The sequence below is a fragment of the Phaethon aethereus genome (genome assembly GCF_964289735.1).
Source record: "Phaethon aethereus genome assembly, chromosome: 6".
In the NCBI taxonomy this organism is placed as follows: domain Eukaryota; kingdom Metazoa; phylum Chordata; class Aves; order Phaethontiformes; family Phaethontidae; genus Phaethon; species Phaethon aethereus.
This window is the reverse complement of record NC_138580.1, coordinates 11,485,154-11,505,496: the sequence shown is the minus strand read 5'-3', so window position 1 is coordinate 11,505,496 and position 20,343 is coordinate 11,485,154. Positions and strand designations below refer to the sequence as shown.

The 20,343-nt window shown below is 51.3% G+C and overlaps 1 protein-coding gene across 1 annotated transcript in view; it reads right to left on the bottom strand.

Annotated features, from left to right (window-relative positions):
* The window catches only part of LOC309406136 (uncharacterized protein), a gene marked incomplete at both ends in the record, with an annotated part of 32,399 nt that extends 12,803 nt beyond the window's left edge, over positions 1-19,596 (bottom strand). The window contains 16 exon segments of the mRNA XM_082001175.1: positions 968-1,062; positions 2,692-2,811; positions 5,039-6,403; positions 7,400-7,741; positions 8,279-8,511; positions 9,275-9,281; positions 9,284-9,604; positions 10,271-10,579; positions 11,483-11,815; positions 12,902-13,207; positions 13,620-13,948; positions 14,431-14,619; positions 15,431-15,535; positions 15,881-16,115; positions 17,143-17,421; positions 19,527-19,596. Of these exon segments, the coding sequence (XP_081857301.1) occupies positions 968-1,062; positions 2,692-2,811; positions 5,039-6,403; positions 7,400-7,741; positions 8,279-8,511; positions 9,275-9,281; positions 9,284-9,604; positions 10,271-10,579; positions 11,483-11,815; positions 12,902-13,207; positions 13,620-13,948; positions 14,431-14,619; positions 15,431-15,535; positions 15,881-16,115; positions 17,143-17,421; positions 19,527-19,596 (4,638 nt within the window).
* Positions 19,597-20,343: the final 747 nt, after the last annotated feature.

The following is a 20,343-nucleotide window of genomic DNA, read 5'->3' as shown; positions in this document are numbered from 1 at the left end:
GCCCGAAGCCAGCGGGGAGAGAGCCCCGTGCAAGGCCGAGCTCAAAGCGGCGCCCTCCGAGACGCGCATCTTCCCAGAAGCCTCCCTCCCCCGGATCCGCACGGTTGGCTGTGCCCACCCCCAGCACAAGCTGTGCAGGCAGCACCAAGGCAGCGCACCCCGGCTCCCCCCTCCTGCGCGGCACCTCCAAATCACCTACTCCAAAAAGAGCTGGGATGAACTGCAGCCAGCCCAGGAACTGCGAACAGAACAAACTCACGCGTGCAACGATCTGGCTAAAACATGCAGAGAGATGTATGTATTCCCAGCCCAGGGATCTTTTTGGAGCAACTGATGGCACAGCATACAGGGAAGCCACCAGCTCACCCAGCACTTGCTCTCAGCTGACTGAGGGCCACATGGCTGTGAAAGCTGGGAAACTCCACCAAGAGGCAGGTATGTTTGGGGCGTGCTGCCGATGCGCTTCATGCCGTGGGGTTTGGCGAAGAGCAAGGTGGCACCAGCTGCAGTCCAACCCGCCCCAGCACCTGCGAGATTTACTGATGAACGACGAAGCCCGGGGTTACTTTTTAATGTTTGACCTCGGAGGAGCATTAATGCCCTTTCGAGGTCTGGAAAAGGCAATGCAGCCAGAAGACAGTAGCAAAGGACGGAGGCTACAGAAGCACGAACCCGGCCACATCACTTCACAAAAAGGGCTTCGGGATCTTATGGGCGGGTATGGTGTCTTAAGCCCCATAGGAGCCGGATCTCTCCGCTGCTGTCTTGACAGCTGGGGCAGGGCAAGGGAAAGAAGTGTGCTGGGATTCAAAAGTGTACGTCCCACCAGTCCTACTTACACCATGGTTCCATGACTAAAAAGGCTAAATCCGTGCTACAGAGTCTCATGGCTTCCCATGACAACCGTAAGAGGAGCGAAGGGGACCCGTCCTGTCAGCATTGCCGACATCCCAGCAATGACACTCACCATCGCCAGGATTTCACCCTCGACGTGGAGCAGCTCTGCGTACTTCCCATGGGTAATATTAAGTTTCAGGGGGACCTGGCCGATAAATATTCTTACTAAAAAGGAGAGTAAGACAAGTTAGTCAGAACACATGTCTCCGTTCCATGTGTAGCCGTGGTTTCATCCACCTTACATGAGGGACGGTCTGCCTGGAAAACCCCTTCATGCAGCAGACAGAAAACTCAGTCTGAGAGTCACTGCCCCAGTAAAGCAAAGTCCCTGCCTTGGGATTTTTCCCAAGGGTTGCTGCGATGTTCCCACAGCCCCAGTCAAATTCCAGAGCTCAGTGCTGCTGAACAGCCACCATTTCACCACAGCGTTCATACATTTCATATAGAAACACAGACTAATTTAACAGGACCCCTGAACACAAAGAGAGCTGGGTAAATTTAGCAACAAGGCAGTTTCAGGTACCAAAGCTATTTATAATAACTTGGGGTAAATGTGTCAAATCTCTTACCCCTCCCTGCAATGGAAGGAAAGCAAATCAGCAAGTCAAAATAAAGCACTGCAGAAAGGACATTTTCATTTTTCAAATTGTTGGACAGAATGAGCAATGATATTTGAAAAGAGGTCCAAAAGATGCATTTTTCCATGCTTAGATTCACATTTGATTCATGGCAGCAGAATGCAATAATCCAAGTTGTCCAGACTCGGAGAGATAATATCCCTAAATCTTGTATTAAGTGTCATGAGATACTTGGTGGAAATGAGAACTCAGAGCTCCAGTTTTATGTTGCACCAGAAAAACAAATATGGTTGCAGATAACGTTATAAAGCCTCCAATTCTTTCCCATTTTTTCCCCTCCACAGACCCTATTTTCATGACAAATTTTATATCAGACAGCTCTAATGTAACAACTACGGGTAAAAATGAGAATCACCTTCACAGTATTTATACAATCTGCCCATATCCCAGTTCAAGGCATAATCAAAACAACGCTCTAAATTAGAAGCTGACACATTCCAACTTGAAGAAATGTTTCGAAACACCCTTCAGGGACACCTCACCCATGTTTCCTTAGCAAAATTTCCATGCTTCTAATCCTCGCTGAGTAAGGGTCAGAAGAAACTCTAGCAAAACAAATTCCCCCTTACAATGGGACATTGTAAGTCCTTGAGATTGAGAGTCCTCTACCAGAAAGGAGGGGGTCAGAACCTGAGTTCCAACTAATAGCTGTGCTGCATGAAAAATGCTAACGGTACGAAACAAGACCTTGATCTTACAAAGACCTTCACGGCTGCTTAATTTTCCGCACATGGCTGGTCTCACTGAAGCCAGGTTACACAATAGCCCCACTCACTTCTCCCAAGCCGGGCACCGTCGCCCGGATTTGCAGAGCTGGGAGCTACCACAGGCTGCTGAGCATTTTTTGGGGGGTTGTAAAACACATTAGGAACAGAAAGGCCACATCTGTCCTTCCTAACAAGCCTGAGCCCACTGCTCTGTTGCTGTGTTTTTAAGAAACCCTCAGCTATCGCCGCGCCTGCTCCCCGGGGCACCCCAGCACGACAGGCATTAGGCACTGCACTTGTATAAACAGTAAAGGCTCTGGTTAAATGTGGTGGCTGGGAGGAACATTAAGCTCCCGCACTAGTCTGAGCCTAGGTTAATTTATTTTAGAAGATTACAGATAATTATTTCCACCTTTTTCTCCCCTGGTTTTTCACTTTTGTTTTCTTACCTAAATTGCACTTTCCTTTTTCCAGCTCATATCCAAGAGGACACTGACAGATATAGGAGCCACGGGTGTTGTTGCAGGTGGCCAGTGCAGGACAAGGGTTGGAAAGACATTTATCCACATCTACAAAAGCAGAAAAAAACCTCAGGCTATAGTTACAGAATCACAAAAATCATCAACTGTTGGGCTAAAAAGGATCAACTTGGCTCCTCTTCTGTGACCCCCTGAGATGCTTCATTGCATCATTCGCACTTACTACTTATCTTGCTCTTAATTATTCTGTTGGAGCTGAAAGAATAAATACAAACCACTTGCTCTTGGATATTCATTCAAAAGCCCTTGGGGTCCAGTGTTGATCTATGCTAATACGAACACCCAGCTTGTCTACAGCACCGCTCATCTGCAGATCTCGGGGCACTTTTCAAAGACAAACACCACCACAGTTACGGATGGAGAGACAGAAGAAGGGACCTCAACAGCCAGAGCTAGACACCTTCACCAGAGTCCTGCCCTGTTCATCCAAGTCCTGTTTCCATGGTCCAAAGCTAGTGCTGGAACACTGATGCCGTCTGCAGATTACCCAGAAATAGCGGAGGCAGCCCTGGCTGCCGTCACCTCCTTTGCCAGGGCTGCAGCCTCCTCCGTGCCAGGCTGGGGATGGCCACAGCAGCGGTACCTGCCTGTGCCACGGCTTGTAATGGAGCTCCCACTGCGTGAGCAAGGGCCCGGGGAGCAGACGCCAGCTGTGAAATACGGAGTATCAGGGATTAACGGCTGTAGTCCAGATGCCTCACAGATTAGCCAACTCAAACCGTAAATCCTGGAGAAGATATACAATACTTGCCCTTGAAAAAAACATGTCCTGGTCAGAAATTCTCCTCTTGCTGTGCGTATGACTCACGCAAGCACAAATGCACGTCACACACGTGTGCAAGGGCAGACTGTAGGCAGGACTGTGGGCTTCTCGGCAATGCAGCGCTACATGACGAGCAAGACACCTTACACACTGCTTGTACCTATTTTGCGGCTGCTGCCGAGCACTGCAGCAGAGGCAGGAAGGATGGGCTTTGCGGTTAAATCGTAAAGCACGAGAGCCAAACCCGTGCGTGTGTTTCTGACAGCGCCACGCTACCCCGTGACATCACGCAGGCCCTGCAGACCAGACAGTCCCGAGCCAACCTCCGCATCAGGACGCGCCATTTGACGCAATCCCCGTGTCTCGACTGGCCTGGCATGGCTACCTCAGCGTCAGCGAGAAGGAGATTTGGTATCTCTGATCTAAGCAACCAGAAGTGAGTGGGCGTATTTTAAAACGTCGGCTTTCACTTCGCCGTGCTTCTGTTTGCGCGTTGTACAGTGGGGACCAGGGCAGCTTCTTCTCTGGCAGCAGTGAGTACCCACGTACAAAGCACCACGTCCCAGGCAGCAGAAGGATCTTTTGCCTTCTGGTAAATGGCAAAACTCAGTATTTAAAAGAAGAAGTAACTTGGCAACAGTGTGAATTCATTGGTGAAAAGGATAGGTCACGTTAATTTTTCAATAAAAATATCCATTCCCCTACAGTGAATTTTTTTGCATGAAGCCATAGCTATAATTAAAAGCATTCAGCCTGAGAAATAACCTTTAAATACTTAATTATTGGATGGAATATATACTATTGCCAGTATTTCACTGAGATTAATGCAGTTAGCACACACAATATCCTACAGTGGCATGAGGGCCAGGCTCCTGGGCTTTAAACACACAATTAATTTCTATTCATACAAAACTTCAGTCAAGGTATTTACTTCAGAAGATAAGGAGCCTGGCAGCAGTAATAAATTACTGTAACAACACATTCAGCAAGACTATGGTACGTAGCCTACCAGGAGAAGAAACAGGCCCTTGAGCAAGAGATAATTTAGTGAGGTGGGGAGAAAACGACCATAGGTCATAACAACAGAAGAAGTTCCAACACAAATACCAAGTGCTGGCCAACCACCTTTTCTCATGAATAAGTTAGATATTGATCGATATCAACCAATTGTGTTGACCAATCAACAAATATAAAATGCATCCTATGCTTACCTGGAAGGCCAGTCAGCTTTATTTTCTTAAAATTCTCAAATTTCAGCTTAACGTTTCCATCAGAAATGTTCACCAAGATGCTCACCCTTCCCCAGCAGTTCAGCTTGATGGCTAAACCCTTAGCTTAAAAATACCAACATAGAGACCGCGTTCTTATCCTCAAACGCTGCTGACAACAGACTTGTCATACACACATACATACATAACCCTTCAAAGACCCTTAAAGTGGAGCCCAGGCATTCCTGGCCCCCTCATCCCTGGCCCCACCAATTAGACACGTTACCTGTTGCCGGAGACGACATCCTCAGCCCGGCCGTGCTAGTCGATGGAGGAACGGTAGTTGGTTTGGTAGCAGCCAAAGTAGTTGCAATGCTTACAGTGGTCTTGCTGGTTGGAGGGGCTTCAGAAGGACTCATAACAGGGATGTTTTCTTCAGTGACTTTACCAGGCCTTGCAGTGGTGGGATCCACACCTTCTGTGCTTTCACCAGTGGTATACACATGCTTAGTGGTAGTGGGCACTTGAGCTCTGTGGGCTTTCGTGGTGCTAGCATCACCTGGGGTTGGCTGGCGACTGGCCGGTACTGTCAGAACAGGAGGTTTTACCGTGGTCAGTGCCACCGCAGGGACGAGAACACTGTGGTTTGTTGCACTTGGTGAGGGACTAAGGGGTGCATCTGTTGGCCCAGCCCGTGGGGCATCACTGGCCGTGGTGAGCAGCGGTGTTGCCTTCCCAAAGCTGCTCCCCTGGGCGGTGGTGGCTTTTGGTGAAGCGGTCTCCATTACCATCGTGGGAGTGGACACAGACATGATGTGTCCACCAAGCTGCTCCATGGGTGCCGTAGGGAGAGGAGACCCAGTAGAGGTGAAGGTGGTGCTATTTTGGGGCTGGTGTGTGACATTGTACTTGTTGGTCCCTCTGGGTGAGCTCCCAGCCACGGCAGCTGTGGAGGGCACCCGCCTGACCACAGTCGTAGCTACAGGGGTGCTTGCTTGATCACTATCATTGGACTGCGAGACGGATGATGGTGACGAAAACAGAGGCAATAAAGATGCTAATGAATAAGATGGGGAAAGCAATGAGGAAGTGGGCAAGGAGGATGACAAAGCCTGCAGGGGGGGTGAAGATGCCATCACAGAGGACAAGAGTGGCTCAGATGATTCTGATGATGTAAACATGTAAGTTGTTGGTGGTGTTGATGACAGCAAGTGATGAAGCGATGACAGTGAGGAAGAGGCTGGAAATGCTGACGAAGATATAGATGATCTGCCAGTGGTCAACAACTCAGAGTCAGTGTTGAAGAGAGTTGTATTTTGTACGCTGCTTGCAGAAGCAGAAGTCAACAGTTTGGAAGAGTGTACCAGCAATGGCTCTGTAGATGGTTCAACAAAACCACTGTCACTGGATACATTGCTCCTCCTGTCCTGTGCCACAGAAGATTTTGATGAATCAGAAGGGTTGGAAATTTCAGAGAAAAAGGTGGAACTTTCTGAGGAGTCAGCAGAGGTGCTGCTATTTGAGATAGACAGGAGGGTCCTTTCTCCTCCTCTGGTATATGTGGTTGAAATGTATGTGCCGTCTGTATGAGAAACCGAGGTCCTTTTCTCAGCATCGATGCTACTGACTGGCTGATGGCTACTTGAAAATCCTGGAGTAGAAGGACAAAATATATTAGAAAGACAGAGTAATATGAAAGTATTTTGATGTCATATTAAAATCACTTGCTAAATACATAAAATGTTCTTGTCTGTGAATTGGCCTGTGCTCTTCTAAAAATTTAGAGCACCATCCAAGCATGGGTATCGAATTAGGAGTCTTCTGTGCTCCTTAACTGATGCTAAAATGGTGAACTTGGACAGAGACAAGGCTCCCGTGAAAGGTGTAGGTTTCTAAAACACTGTTCTTCCAGCATTGCTTTTCTAATTTGATTGAGCACTTATTGTTCTGTGATATTTTGTGACAAGCCAAGCAGGAAAACCCATCTGTTCTCTTTATCAGTCATAATTTCTAGAACTCTCCCTCTTATCCTCCATTCCCAAGTAAAGAATATCCATCTTCTTCAGTTGATTTGTTTTTAGACACAGTGAACTTCATACCTCTGCAGGACAAAATTATTACATTATATTAATTTGCAGCTTATCGTGAACTCATTGACTGAAAACTTTGGAGCCAGGAAATCCTAAATGACTAGCACATCAGTCTGCAAAAAATTCAGATCATTTAGCATAAAAGGTGCAGTCAATCTTATAATATGAATTTCAGAATGTACAACTAAGTCCAGCAATCTCTAAAAATAAAAAATAAGGTATTGAATATTTGATTTAATTCTACAGTTGACTTAGGTCATCATGAAACATTTCTGAAAGCATCACCCAAGAGAAACCAATTAGGATGCAAAAAAATAATGTGGCCATTAAAACAGGAGAGTTTCCCTGCTCAGGTCCTTGGCTTCACTTCCAGAACGATTCCCCAACTAGGTAGGGTCTGGCTTTCAGTCATTGGATGAAAACACCCCCCTGAGTGAACCCGTAGGTGGCATTGCATGTACTAATGAATGAGAACTTTGCATACAACAAAGATAAATGCAGGACAGTGTGAACTTCTCTCCCCCCACCCAAATGTACTCTGGGAGACACTAACTTACTTGTGAGATCGTTTTGGAAAGAAGAGTAAGTGGGTATCTTGGAAGAACGTGTGAAGAGTGTTTCCGTCGCAAAGCCCATGAAGTCCCCGCTGCTGGTGGAGGTGTTGGCCGTCCTGCTCTGCTCCACCGACACCGTCTGAGCTGGCCCTGGAGAGCTGGCGGTTTCGGCGTAAGAAGCAGAGCTCTCTGTGCCACCGGCCAGCGCGCTGTCTGTCACCGAGTGTGGCGTCCTCTCTCCAGCACCAGCAGATGTGGATGAGCTGTACACAGGATCAGTGATGGGGCTGGACATCCTTTCCTCAGCACTTGAGCTGCTTAGGGAGTGATGGCTGCTGCCCGCGGCTAGAAGAGGATTGAAAAGCAGATATTTGATTTTATCATCTCAGAGCAGAGAGCACTTGTGAGTTCTACAATAATTCTGTTTGGAAATGCAGATTCTTAAAATTGAACAGATAAACACAGATTAAGTACAGATTAAGTAGACATCATATATCTATCCCCTTAAATGTGATTTAACACACAAAGCCTATTCCAAAGAAACAGGACTATCCAAATACAGAGGGACAATCGGTACCATTAGAGTCATAATGGCATATTTATGTTATTTATAATTATCACCCCACCCAGGCAGGTAGTAGGTGTGTCACAGAGCAAGAAATTACACGTCTCATTCCTGAGACTTCTTTTGTTTAAGCATTAACAGCTGCAGATATACAACATGAAGGAGCAGAATCGCCACCGCTTATAAATCCTGCCCACAACACCCGCAACTGTTCCGACATATGTTGGTGGTCATATCAAACCCACAGAAGAGGGGAAGGGAGAAGCAGTGGGTTTTTTCCTACTTCAAACACCACCCCAGAGTTCAGAAAAACTCACTGGAATGTTCACCGGCAGTTGAGAAGTAGGTGGGGATCCTGGATGAAAGGGTGACCTTGGGCTCTGGGTACCCTGCTCGGCCAGATGAGGCATGTCCCACTCCAGACCATGCTGTGGAGGATGGGAGGGGGCCGGTGCGGGGCTCCCCAGTGTCTGGGTGAGACATGGGGCTTTCTGCCACTGTACTCCACACGCCACGGTTAGCTGCAGCCTGAGATGTCCCCTCCTTGTGGCTGGAGAGTGTGGTCGAGACATACATGGTCTCAGTAGGAGCACCAGAAACTCCTTTTCCTCTCTCTGGAATTGCAAAGCAGAGATAGATACAGGTAAATATATATTTTATCTATTAATAATAACTTTGATGCCTCTACAGGGACTAAAATCAGAATATTTCAGTCCTCACAGCGGAGGTGGCACTTGGTGACCAACATCACTTATTTGCTAAGTGGTGTTCCCAGGGGATCTGTACTTTTCCCCTTTACACTAGAACAATAAAACAGATTGCGGTGCACGGTGTTTCTGAAGGAGAATGGTGGCAGGGAGGTAGGATCCGGTCTTGAGCATCCTGCAGAAAATTCCCTTGGGCAGACCAGTGGGTTTCAAACCAGCTCTGGGGGGACGCTGGCAGCAGAGCTGAGGCTGAAACACACGGCAACTGGGATATAAGGAACAGAAAAAGGTCTAGCGATCCCTTGCCACATCTCATGCCAGGCTCCCCTGGTTCGAGGGCTGAGGTCAAGGCCCCATGGCAGCCTTCGCATGTGGCCCAGAGGAGCTGCCTGGCTGTCTAGTTCCCAACACACGAAGTGCTGCACCAAGTGCCGTGAGGAGAACAGCTCACCACCCGTGCGGTGCTCAGTCGCCCTTCGCTACAAACCGCTTACTCAAAAGGCAAATCTAGTTTAAAGCTGGAAAAGGGAGGGTGGGAGCTTGGAGGGGGGGCCGGGAAGGAGGAGAGCTGCCTTCCACAGCGAACTAGGAAACCACAAGACCCACCTGAAGCACTTGGTGAAGGTGAAGGCACTGAACTGCTGGGAGAAAACGCAGGCAGCAGCTTCGTTGGAAGCTCACCGCGTCCAGCACCGTGCTGCGGAACATCGCTCTGCCTCCCGGGCTCTGCTGCTGATGGGGACGGCAGAAGGACCACGTCCGAGGAGCTGGTGCGGGGTGGAGCAGGAGCGGAGCTCGCGGCCGCGCTGGACGCTGCATGGGTGTCTGGCAGGGGCACGGTGCTCCTCTCCCCAACACTGGTGGCTATCACTGAGCTGGGTGTACTGGTGAGAGGAGCATCGGGCGGGTGTCCTCCTGTAGCCGAGGTCCCTTCTGCTGAGAAAGGGCAAAGGAAAATGGATTTATACACCCTAAGCTATAAACAGGAGGGCGCGCTCTCTTCCATCACCACCCTTAGACTGACGGCACAGCTACAACACGGCAGAGGGTCCAAACCTGGAGAAAACGGTGACGGTGAAGACACAACGCTTCCCTGTGCGAGGAGGTGCTGCTCGCAGGAGGACACCCTGACGAGGGCACTAGGAACAAGCCATGGGAGCCCTGTGGGGTTCGCTTCCCTTCGGCGCCGCTCCTGGCACCGCAGCCCGGCCACCGGCACCGCACGCCGGCGGTGAGCGAGGTGGGGTTACAGCAGCACCCCGAGACTCGAAAGCAAGTACGGCAGGCTTATACGGGATCGGTAAATACTGCATTTGCACCCCAGGGCGGGAGTCAGGAATGGCGGGTGCTGCCTCCTGCTTGTATACACAGGGCAGTCCTGAAATTGCAGAAAACACACCAGATCTCGGGCCCAGGCCCTTGCAGTAAGGCTGGGTTTTTCTGCTGACTAAATGCAAAAAAACAGCTAATGCATTTTTCTCTGGAAGTTTAAATTTTCCTCCATAATGCCGAATGCCGTTGTCCGGCACCTGCTAGCGTGCCCTCACCCCTCCAGACAGAGCGGATGCTGGAGGAAGCCCCACAGGGACGGTCAGAGCTCACCTGGGGACGCGCTTGCCGAAGAAGACGGCGAGCCTGTGAGCAACGGGTCCATGGATGATACGGTGGCAGCCCTGCCACCACCACCCTGGGCTCCCAAAGAGGACTGGGTATGGTCTGCAGAGCTGATGGTTTTGGTGCCAGTGGAGGAAACCTCTGTTGTTTGGGCCAGTCTGGTGTTGGCTGTCAGAGACCTTAACGTCCTCCCTCCGCTCTTGGCGGCTGTTGTGGACACGGTGGTACTGGTGGTAGGGAAATCGGTTCTTCCCTCTGTGAACAGGATGCTGAATGACACGTGGCTGCTTCCAGTAGCTAAGACGTGATAAAGAAACAATTTACATTTTTACACATGTGAAACTATAAATAGACGAGCTTTCTTCCAATAACACCCAGAGGCAGCAAGTACACACACAAGTAGAAAATATGAGAAGATGTCGATCCTGAGAAAATAAGAAATTTCCAAAGACGTAAATCCTTCCCACAGGAATCTGTCTTCCAAAAAACATGGTTTGATGCTGAGAAAAGTGCTATTGTATAAAAATGGTTGAACTACTAATGCTGTGCATTTGATTTCACCATTATGTGCCTGAGTGCACTCCATGCTGCTAGAACAAACAAATGCTGTAACAACCCAGAAAAGCCTGGAAATCAGTTCAGACAAGGCACAACGCTGAGCAACGTGAAGGTCTTAGAGAAGAGTTCTGAAGAAATGGGATCAGGGGCATCAGACCCCGTTAGCACCGCAGCGGGGCCTGGGACCAAACAGTGGCGTGAAGGACCTCAGAGACCACGTTCAAAGTTGCCTTAAAATTGTTGAGCTGGTTCAATTTCTGGGAAGCAGCATGGTCCAAGGGGTATAACAGAGGGCAGGAACTGCAGTCCGGTCCCTGGGACTGCAGGGACATGATCTAATCCTTACTTGCTTAGTTCTCTTGCCTATAAAATGGAGATGGCAACTGGAGATAGTAAAAAAAGAATCGTGATTTGAAAGTTTATTATTTTTCTTGGCATAATGAAACTTTCCACATGTGTGTCCTATCCCAAACCACATTTTTTGGTCAAGCAAGAGCTGAAATATTTCAGACACAAAACGACACTGCATCCTTCCAAACAATATATTCTGCATAGCAGAAAAATGGTCAGGCAAGTGTCAGATGTAACAGTCCTCCTTTTACTGACAAGAAAATCAGTATTTCATTTCTAACTTGAGCTCACCTGGGGAAGAACCTTCCGAAGGAGAGCGAGAGCGTGTTAGCGAAGGGTTTGCCACCCGCTCCGTGAAATCCGTGATTTCTCTGGACCCACGAGCTCCGTAGGTCTCTATCGCAGAGGACGCGGATGAGGATGGGATCGTGCCCAGCGTCCTGTACGTGCCGCTGCTGGACGTGGAGACTTCTGCTGCCCACCGGCTGCTGCCTGTGGCAGACCTCGGGGGCCTCCCACCGCTGCCCGTGGCCGTGGCTGAAATGAAAATGCTGGTGGGAGAGGAAGCAAGGGGTTTTTCCTCTGTCCTTGAGCTGTTAACTGGTCGGTGGCTGCTTCTGACACCTAAGATGCAATAAAACCAGGTTTGATTTATGCATATAGAGCTATAAATTTGAGGGATTGTTTGTACAGCGTCCGTCTCTCTACCATTCGTTGAGAAGTTGAAGAGGCCAAGTTCTCAAGCTGGAAAAGGCGCTGTTCTGGGAAAAGGTGAATCCCTTACACTCAAGCATATGTGGCTTACAAAAAGCCATGAAAATCTCAAATTAAACCCGTTTTTTAACTACAGGCTGTGCACAACACCTGATTTATGCATTTAAGCTGCCTTCGAGCCTGTTTAAATCAGTATATCCCTCTCACTTCAAACCAAATGTAGAGGATGAGCTAAAAGAGGCCCGGTTTAGGTTTTCTAGTGACAGTCCAGAGCGCCAAGCTGCCGTTTCAGCCGTGCCGGTCTGACGGCTCGGCCGTGGGGCTGAGACCCTCCCCACGGCACCCAGGGCCACGCAGAGCCGGCCACAGGCTCACCCATGGTGCTCAGAAACATCCTGGCACCCCAGCCTGGCACTTGACCCAGCCTGATTTACCCCGTGTTTAGCAGCCGTGCTGCCCCGGGGCTCTCCCAGCTGCAGCGCTGGGGATGCCGATATCCCACCAGCTCCCCGGGAGCTGCGCGACGGCTCGCCGGGCTACGGGTTTAACCGTGAATTAAGGGCGAATGGTGGGGCAGCGCTCACTTGGGACCACGCCAAGGGCAGTGTCGCGGCTGCAGGGACTCCCAGATCGCCAGCTCCCTTACGGACCAGCCTGCGCGGCAGATGCAGCGCCAGGCGACGGCTGCAAATCCCCAGCAAAAGTGTCTCTGGGCAGGGAAAAGGCGCAGGCACGTATTTCTAACCGACGGCCGCTTTTCCCAGCACAGGAGTTTCATCAGCAGTGAGGACACTGATGTTTTTCACTTTTTCTCCCAAAAGCTGGGAGATCTAATCCCACCCTTCCCACTAGCCCCTCTGCCAGCCCAGTGCGGCCAGTAATAAAAATATCCATGTATCCGATAGCGACTGGTGGCCGTATCTAAAGAAAAACAGCACAGGGATGCAAAATCTCGTCCAGCCCCAAAGCAGCCAACTTTCAGACTAACAAATTTACCTGTGACAGTGCTTTCGGAGGCAGGGAGGGAGCTTGTGAGCAAGGGTTCCCCGGGAGGCACTGGGAGATGGGTGGCTTCCTGTGAGCCATTAGGATGGTGTGCCCCAGCCCCCGAGGAGGACGGGGTGCCCCCCAAAAAGCTGGTGGGGTCGGTGCTGGTGGCAGAGCCCCTTGCCACCCCAGCTGTGCGGCCGTTTGTGGGGGACCCCGCTGCCACGCTGGGCATGTCAGCACCGCGGGCGTCCGAGTGCAGCGTCACCTCTTCCGCAGCTGGGATGCTCTTGGGTTCATAACTGCTGCTAAAGGCTAAAAAAAGGAGAAAAGAAACATAAAACTGCACACATATAAATGAAAACAGCTGGGTAAGTTTCGTCCCATTATCAGTAGACAGACAATGCACGTGTGAATATTCAATACGGAAATATTTAATACTGGGAACTCATTAAGACAGAGAAAAAAATAGTCTCTCTATATAGGAACTCCTGAAGTTATTGCTTGCAAAATTCAACTGAAAATTTTGCAAGGAAAATCTGCTCTCCTCTTCCAACAAGAATAATATTTATCCATACTTTCATTTCTGTGAAATGTTTTTAAACGTACAGAATGTGCCAAATACAATATTATTCCTCCTTTCTTTAAAATAAAAAGGATGTATTTTGTTTATAAAGAGTCTTTAAATAATGTTCTGAGTTATACAGCTATAGCTATCAAAACTCACTCGTGGAAGCACTTTCCGAAGCAGATGGCGAGCCCATGAGCAATGAGTCTGTGGCACCTCGGCCACCACCGCCCCGGGTTCCCGGAGACATCCCAGGGGACCGGGTCTGGTCTGAAGAGCTGGTGATTTCGGTACCAGAGGTGGAAAACTCTGCTGCATTGGCCAGCCTGGTGCCGGCTGTCAGAGACCTTAATGTCCTCCCTTCACCCTTGGTGGCTGTTGTGGAAACGGAAGAGCTGGTGGTGGGGAAATGCAAAGCTCTCCTCTCCGTGGCTGAGACTCTGGATGGCTGGTAGCTGCTTCCAATGGCTACGGCACACAAAAAAACCCTGGATTTATATGTACGAAATTACAAACAGATGGATCCATTTTCTTCCCAGATGCTTACAGCGGACATACGGATATTAAGCGTAGGAAGTTTTCAATCTGGACAAAATGCTCTTTTGGAAAGGCATGAATCCCCTCGCCGCAGGAAGACCTTGCACAAAACCCGGGGCTCGCTGCCAGGACAGCACGGCTTCACGAGAGCTGGGGCGGCTCGGCCAGCAGGAAACCCCACGGGACAAGGACTGCTGGGACTTGCCTTTAAACCCCGCTTTTACTCTAAGACTGGTTTAAATCGGCCCAGGCTCTCTTAGTATTTTTTTGTGGCTTGACCACAGCATCAAACAGCAAAGTGGGGAAAGCTGAGCGCAACCACATTCCCATATGAGCCTGCAGCTCACTACACATTCCAGGGCTTAACAGGGAAAAATGCTTAAGGAAGCGCAAAACAGGGTAAAACAACAAATCATAGACACGCCAAGCTCACCCGTGGCAGCGCCTTCTGAAGGCGGGCGAGAAGGAGCGAGCCAGCGCTCCGTGGAGAGCCCGGGGAAACGTCCCGGCGCTGGGGCCACCGAGGAGGGCACTGAGGCCAGGGGCCGAGCCGTGGAGCCGGGCGCTGCCGTTCGGGTACCGGACCTCGGGTCTCCTGCAGCCCTGATGCTGCTCCCAGCAGCTGTGACAGAGGGAAGGGATGTGTCAGCGTGAGAACCCTGGAGATGCGTTTGCTCCTGGCAAGCCCCGGGCACAGCATAAGGACTCGGCAACACCGAGGTTTTCAATAAGTTCACGTGGAGCGGAGCAAAGTCTCCGTTTTCGAGAGCTCCAGAAATCAGCTGCTCGCAAAGCAAGCGAGAGGAATCTGCGGAGCCCAGGGATCTCGGGTCTGTTGTCCTGTACAGGTTGTTGAAGCACAGGCATCTCACCTCGTCTAGCCAACAGCAGCTCCGCCGGCGCGGCTGTGAGCGTGGGGTACCAACCTCACGCTCCACTACAGCTCCGCTCGGGTGGGACATGCAGCTGGGGGGGGCTGGCACCTCGCTTTTGCTCTGCAGCTGGCACTGAACCAGCTGAGATATTTCGCAGCTGCAGATGCCCACCCTGCAGGAAACCAATTTTGGACCAAATGATTGTTTCCATTGCTTTTTCCTGCTTTCAGCAGGGAATTTCAGTTAACCATCCAAACAATAAGAAACAGAGCGCGTGCAAAACACAGCATCTGCTCTGTTTCAAGAAAGAAAAAGCTCTAGAAAGGCTTTTGAAACCTGTAAAAAAAACCCGTGGGCAGCAAAGCTCACCTCCAAAAGCATTGTCCGTGGCAGGCGATGCTGTGATCGAAGGGCTTGCAGAGTCCTCCGTGGCATCCCTGGGGTGTAGCGTGACATGTTTTGCACCAGCCTGGGTACTGGAAGCTCGGGGGAAGGACTGGGGCTGTCCCGGAGAGCCAGGGAGGGGGGTGCTGAGGAGGGGCCGCAGTGTCCCCCCACCACTCCCCGAGGGGCTGGGTGAAGCGGCTGCGGTGCCTGCGGGAGGGCTGCCGGGCGGCTCCGTGCCCACCCAGCCACTCGCCGGTCGAGAGGGGCTGCCAGTGCCTGCAAGGCAATGGGGGAAAGCACGTGAGGGCTCCCAGACGGGCTGAGCCGCCCAGCCAGCATCCTCCGCTGTCACTCTCCCCCTCCCTCCACAGCCTGCGGTCCCCTTGCCTGCACTCTGCCTACAGCAACTTCATCTTTGGGAGCTGCACTGAGTAATTCATCATTTTCAAGGCCAGGAGAAGCCACACGGATCTTTCTCTCCACCCTTGTGCATGAAGCAAGCCAGAAAACTGCCTCAAGCACATGGTGAGGATGGAGGGCCAGATCCAGCACACGAAGCTCTAGCAATGCGGTGAAGCCAGGCTTAACCCATGCCCAGTTTCTCCGGGGAACAGCATCCACCTTGTTCCCAGGCTGAGCTGGGATGGCTCACCCAGGGGACGAGTCTCCACGGGCAACGGCAGCAGCACTGTCCTGGTCATGTTGTGGAGCCCACCCAGCGTCCCTTCAGCGGAATCGGTGCTGACGGCTGCCAAAACCCGCGGCGTCCTCTCGGCAGCTGCAGGGGTGCTGGGAGAAGCCAGAGCCCTCTTGCCTCTCTCCTGGCTGCCTGCAGCATGGTGATGGCTTCCAGCAGCTGAAAAGCGACGCAGAGAGGGTCATGTTCCCCCTGGACAGGTTAATTTGTCTCGGCTGGGGCGGCAGCAGCGTCGCCCGCAGAGGTACCCCCACTGTCATACACAGTAGGAAGGGTCACAGCTGCATCCCCTGTTTTTCCTCTATTTAACACAGAGCACAGTGCAAGAAGGACTGCTGGGAACAGAGGGTTTCTACCACCAAAAAATATCGGTATTTCAGGATTTGTCTTCATTTGTGCATGGCAAAAGAAACACAGATTTTTTTAAAAAACACTAAAAATGCAGAAGGCAATGAGGAGCTTGCTTACGCCAGGACAGCCAGCAGCCAGCAGCCTGGGCATGCCAGCTCCTCACTCTAGTCCCTAAGCAGGAAAAAACCATGAGGAATTAAAAAATTAAAGAAAACCTTTATGCTCATATCTCAGCAAGACACTTATTTCATCCAGGGATATTAAGAAAAAAACTGAATTGGGCACAGGGCAATCAGCACAGCCTTGTCCTGCTGGTGTGGGAAACAGGCTTTGATTTAGGGCATGCTTAAAAAAGTACATTGGTTTACTCATGACCACAGTCCCACAAAACGTGGTGAAGATTATGAACAAGCTCAAAGGTAAGTGCTCACTTGCACGACTTCCACGTGAGGACCTCAGCTACAAATCATGACGCAGCTGTTCAGATATTTTTAAGTCGGGCACTTATAATCTAGGTTAGGTTCGCGATGTGGTTCAGCCCCTCCTGGGAGGAGGCGTGGGAACACTGGGGATCTCCGCTCCGTGCACAGCCTTCAAGCTCCGTGGATGGGCAGGACTCTCTGGGGTGCTGCTGGGTGCTGAAAAGCGACAGCGGCAGCTCCCGAGAACCACCTTCATTGTAAAGTTAAGAAAAAAATCAGCTTGCCTGGCATTGGATTCCTTCAAAAAATCTGAATTTCTAGCAGCAGAGCGGGAACGATTCCTAACCCACCGGCTATGCTCGGTCCATGGGCTGGGTACAGCAAACAGGGACTCTTGCATCGATAAAACTCACCGGCAGAACGGCTGTGGGCAGGCAGAGCAGTGTCTGTCCTGGCAGACGGGCTGTCTGGGGGTCCTGCTCCTGGTGGGGTGACATCCCCACCACCGGTGGGGGGACCAACGTGCCCTGTGATCCTGCTTGCCGCCGGCACCACACTATGCCTGGCAGGCGGCGATGCCCGATCCCCGCTCCTGGCCACCATTGTCACCAGCTCCACGCTGTCCACAAGAGCACCAGACGTCCTTAACTCCGCGTCCAAAGTTCTTCTCGCCTGATGGCTGCTTTCGATGACTGAAAGGAAAAACAAGAAAAAAATTAAAAAACTCATCAGCACTCGATATGCAGGCTCGGCTTGTTGCACTAACACCGAGGCCAAGCTCTGATCTCATGTACACTAGAGAAAGTTTTGCATAATCAAAACACAGACATTAAGTTTATTTTTGGATTCACACCAGTGTAAATCAGATTGGCCTGTGGGGCCAAATGCCGAAGCCCACCTTTGTGCGCAAGATTAATCCAATTCAGCACTCCATGCTTTTTTTGTGTGTTAAAAGAAACAAAAAGGAGCAAAAAGAAAGTCTTAAACAAATAACCGATGGAGATAACGTGCAGTGTGGAGTCCATGGGAGGAGTGTGTAGGTCTCCAGAGCCGATGGCCAGCGGGAGCCCAGCACAGCCCGTGTGCCCCATCACAAAGGGGGCACAGCTCTTCCTCTCTCCCCACTCGGCCGGTGCTTGCTGGATGCCTGACCCCGAATCCGACCACTTCCAGAGAACTGGCATTAAGTTGGCTGAGAACTGCGGGGCAAGCAGGAGGGTTGGCGTTACCCATCCAGCCACCACAAGGCGCTGGGACAGAAGAGATCAGCGTATGGTGTGGATTGCACTGGCCATCCAGGTGCTGAAGCACCCTAAGGTGACGGACGTTTTGGTGTATCTGGCGTTGACGTCCACCAGAACATGAGAAACAAGATGAAGAAGAAGCTTGTGCATCTGCAGGTCCATTTTCTGTGAGCAAATGTGGCCAGAGCACCTGCTCCATCCTCAAAGTGTTTGGGTCTGCTCTCTTGCTCCTGCATATTGGTTCCCAAGCCAGCATTACCCTTTAGTTTAGCTAGCTCTTCCCCTCCCTCCGCTTGATCCCCACTGTGCCAACATGTAACAGCAGCAATCTCAGCCCCTCTTTGCACAAATTTCCTCTACATTCCTACCATCTGCTGCATCCCACGGTCCCAAAAATTACTTCTCCCAGAGACAACAGCAGCCATTACATGCTTTACGGGCTCTCCAAAAGCACACAGATGGCTGTGTGCGTCTCTAGAATATAAACATGTTCCCAAATTGGGCCCCAAGCAAGGACTGAGGACGTTACTCCATAGCCAGCTTCTCGGCTCCATCAGTAAGGCTGGCCGCTGGCAGCGGCAGCAGGACTTGGTGCGGTAGCGGTAGCTTTGGGTCTGCCATCCAGCCTGATACCGCCCGGCGCAGAGCATCCAGCGGCAGCTGCCGTGCGCGGCTCCAGGGAGATTTGCCGCGGGAATCGGGGCCTCCAGCCCGCAACACCAGCCAGGGCTGCGCGAGGGAGATTTCCCCGCGCGCCGATCGCATGAAAACCAGCCGTCCCTGCCCACGTGACAGCCCTGAGGCTTGGCTGGCACGGCGGCCTCCGACGCCCTTCGAAGTCCGCGACAAGTCAAAGCGAGTCCAAATCACAGCTGTGTCGTCTGAAACAGCAAGGTCACAGTTTTGCCTCTCGTCTTCCTCGTAACCAACACGCGATCTCCGGGCTGGAATAGCCCGGCGCAGGCTCCACTTGCCGAGAGGGCAGAATGGGAGCCTGGCCAGGGAAACCGCGATGCGGGGTGACAGGGTCTGCAGCCTCTTGAGAAACTGAGAAGAGTCACATGTTTTGGGAGGGGAACTCTCCCCATCTTGCAGCTCGGAGAACCACCAGGCTATGGGACGTGCCCTGCCCGTCACGCACATGACGTCTCAGAACAGGGCTGTGGGTGATAGCCAGGCACCGCTCAGTCCCTGCCCAAAAGCTCTGATGCTGAAGGTTAAGCTTTGCACATCTGTCCTTGTCCTCCAAGCACTTTCTGTGCTGTGCCTCGGAGAAACGCCCATGGGACACCTACTCCTCCTTGCCTTGCGTGCCTCCTTTGGGGATGCCGGACCTGCCGTGCCAGCGGTGGCCACTGGAGTGGTCTCCTCTATCCATCTGCAATAGCTTCAGTGGGAACTCACCAAGAAAAAAAAGAGGTATGTAGGTCGGACAGCCTGCATTTCATCCCGGGAGTCTGAGCACCACAAGGCCCACGGAGACAGGAGCTGCCGGGGAGCAGAGCCCCTCACGTGCCTCTGCTGACAGCCCTGGCCACGGCTGCAATGCCCACCTCGCCCGGCAGCCGCCGCCGGCTGGAGCCCGCTGCGAGTCCCGTGGAACAAGCTGCTTGTTGTCGCCATTCGGACGAGGGGACGCGAAGTTGCAGGAGACGCTCGCTACGCCCATTTGCAAGCCAATAGCCGGCCTGTAATTATAGCCTGCAAGTCCATTTATAGCAGCCCCGATGCTGAGAAATTTGGGTGTGCTGGAGGGCGGTGCACTAGTCTCTCTCCGTTCCCCTCTCCCTAAAAGCTTTCAGCTGTGCAACCCGTGCTCACTGTGCCCCAGCAGCCAGCTTTGCTGCACAGGAAAAAAGGCAAAGCAGCAGATGCTTAAAGAAACCCTTAGGGGATGAGTACAGGCAGAGGGAAATTTTCTTTCTCAGGTTGCCAAGTCATTGTCAACAAGGGCTCTGGCCAGGCACGCTAAAATATATAGTGGGGCACGCACTGGAGCAGGCATTTAATTGCCATTTCTTTAAAACAACCCTGGAAATGCCAGCAAGCAATACCTTCAGCTCCGACCCTTGATTGAATGCAACCGGTTTGAAAGTAAAATGCTGCTGGTTGCTTGTCTGGTTGTTCGCCCTGCAAATCCATCTCAGAGTCTTCTCTATCCCCTTTTGGCTCTGCTGAGCTGCTGGGAATAAACAGAAGCAAAACCCTTCCCCTTATCATGGGCGCCAGCAAACCTGGCTTTGAGTACAGCCAGGGAGCGGACCGGCTGAATAAGAAGGTATTATTTACACAGGCTCTTTGGAGTCATCTGGCATTTTTAACTGTGCCCTGCAAGGTATGCCAGGTCCTGGAGCAGAGAGGAAAACCTCG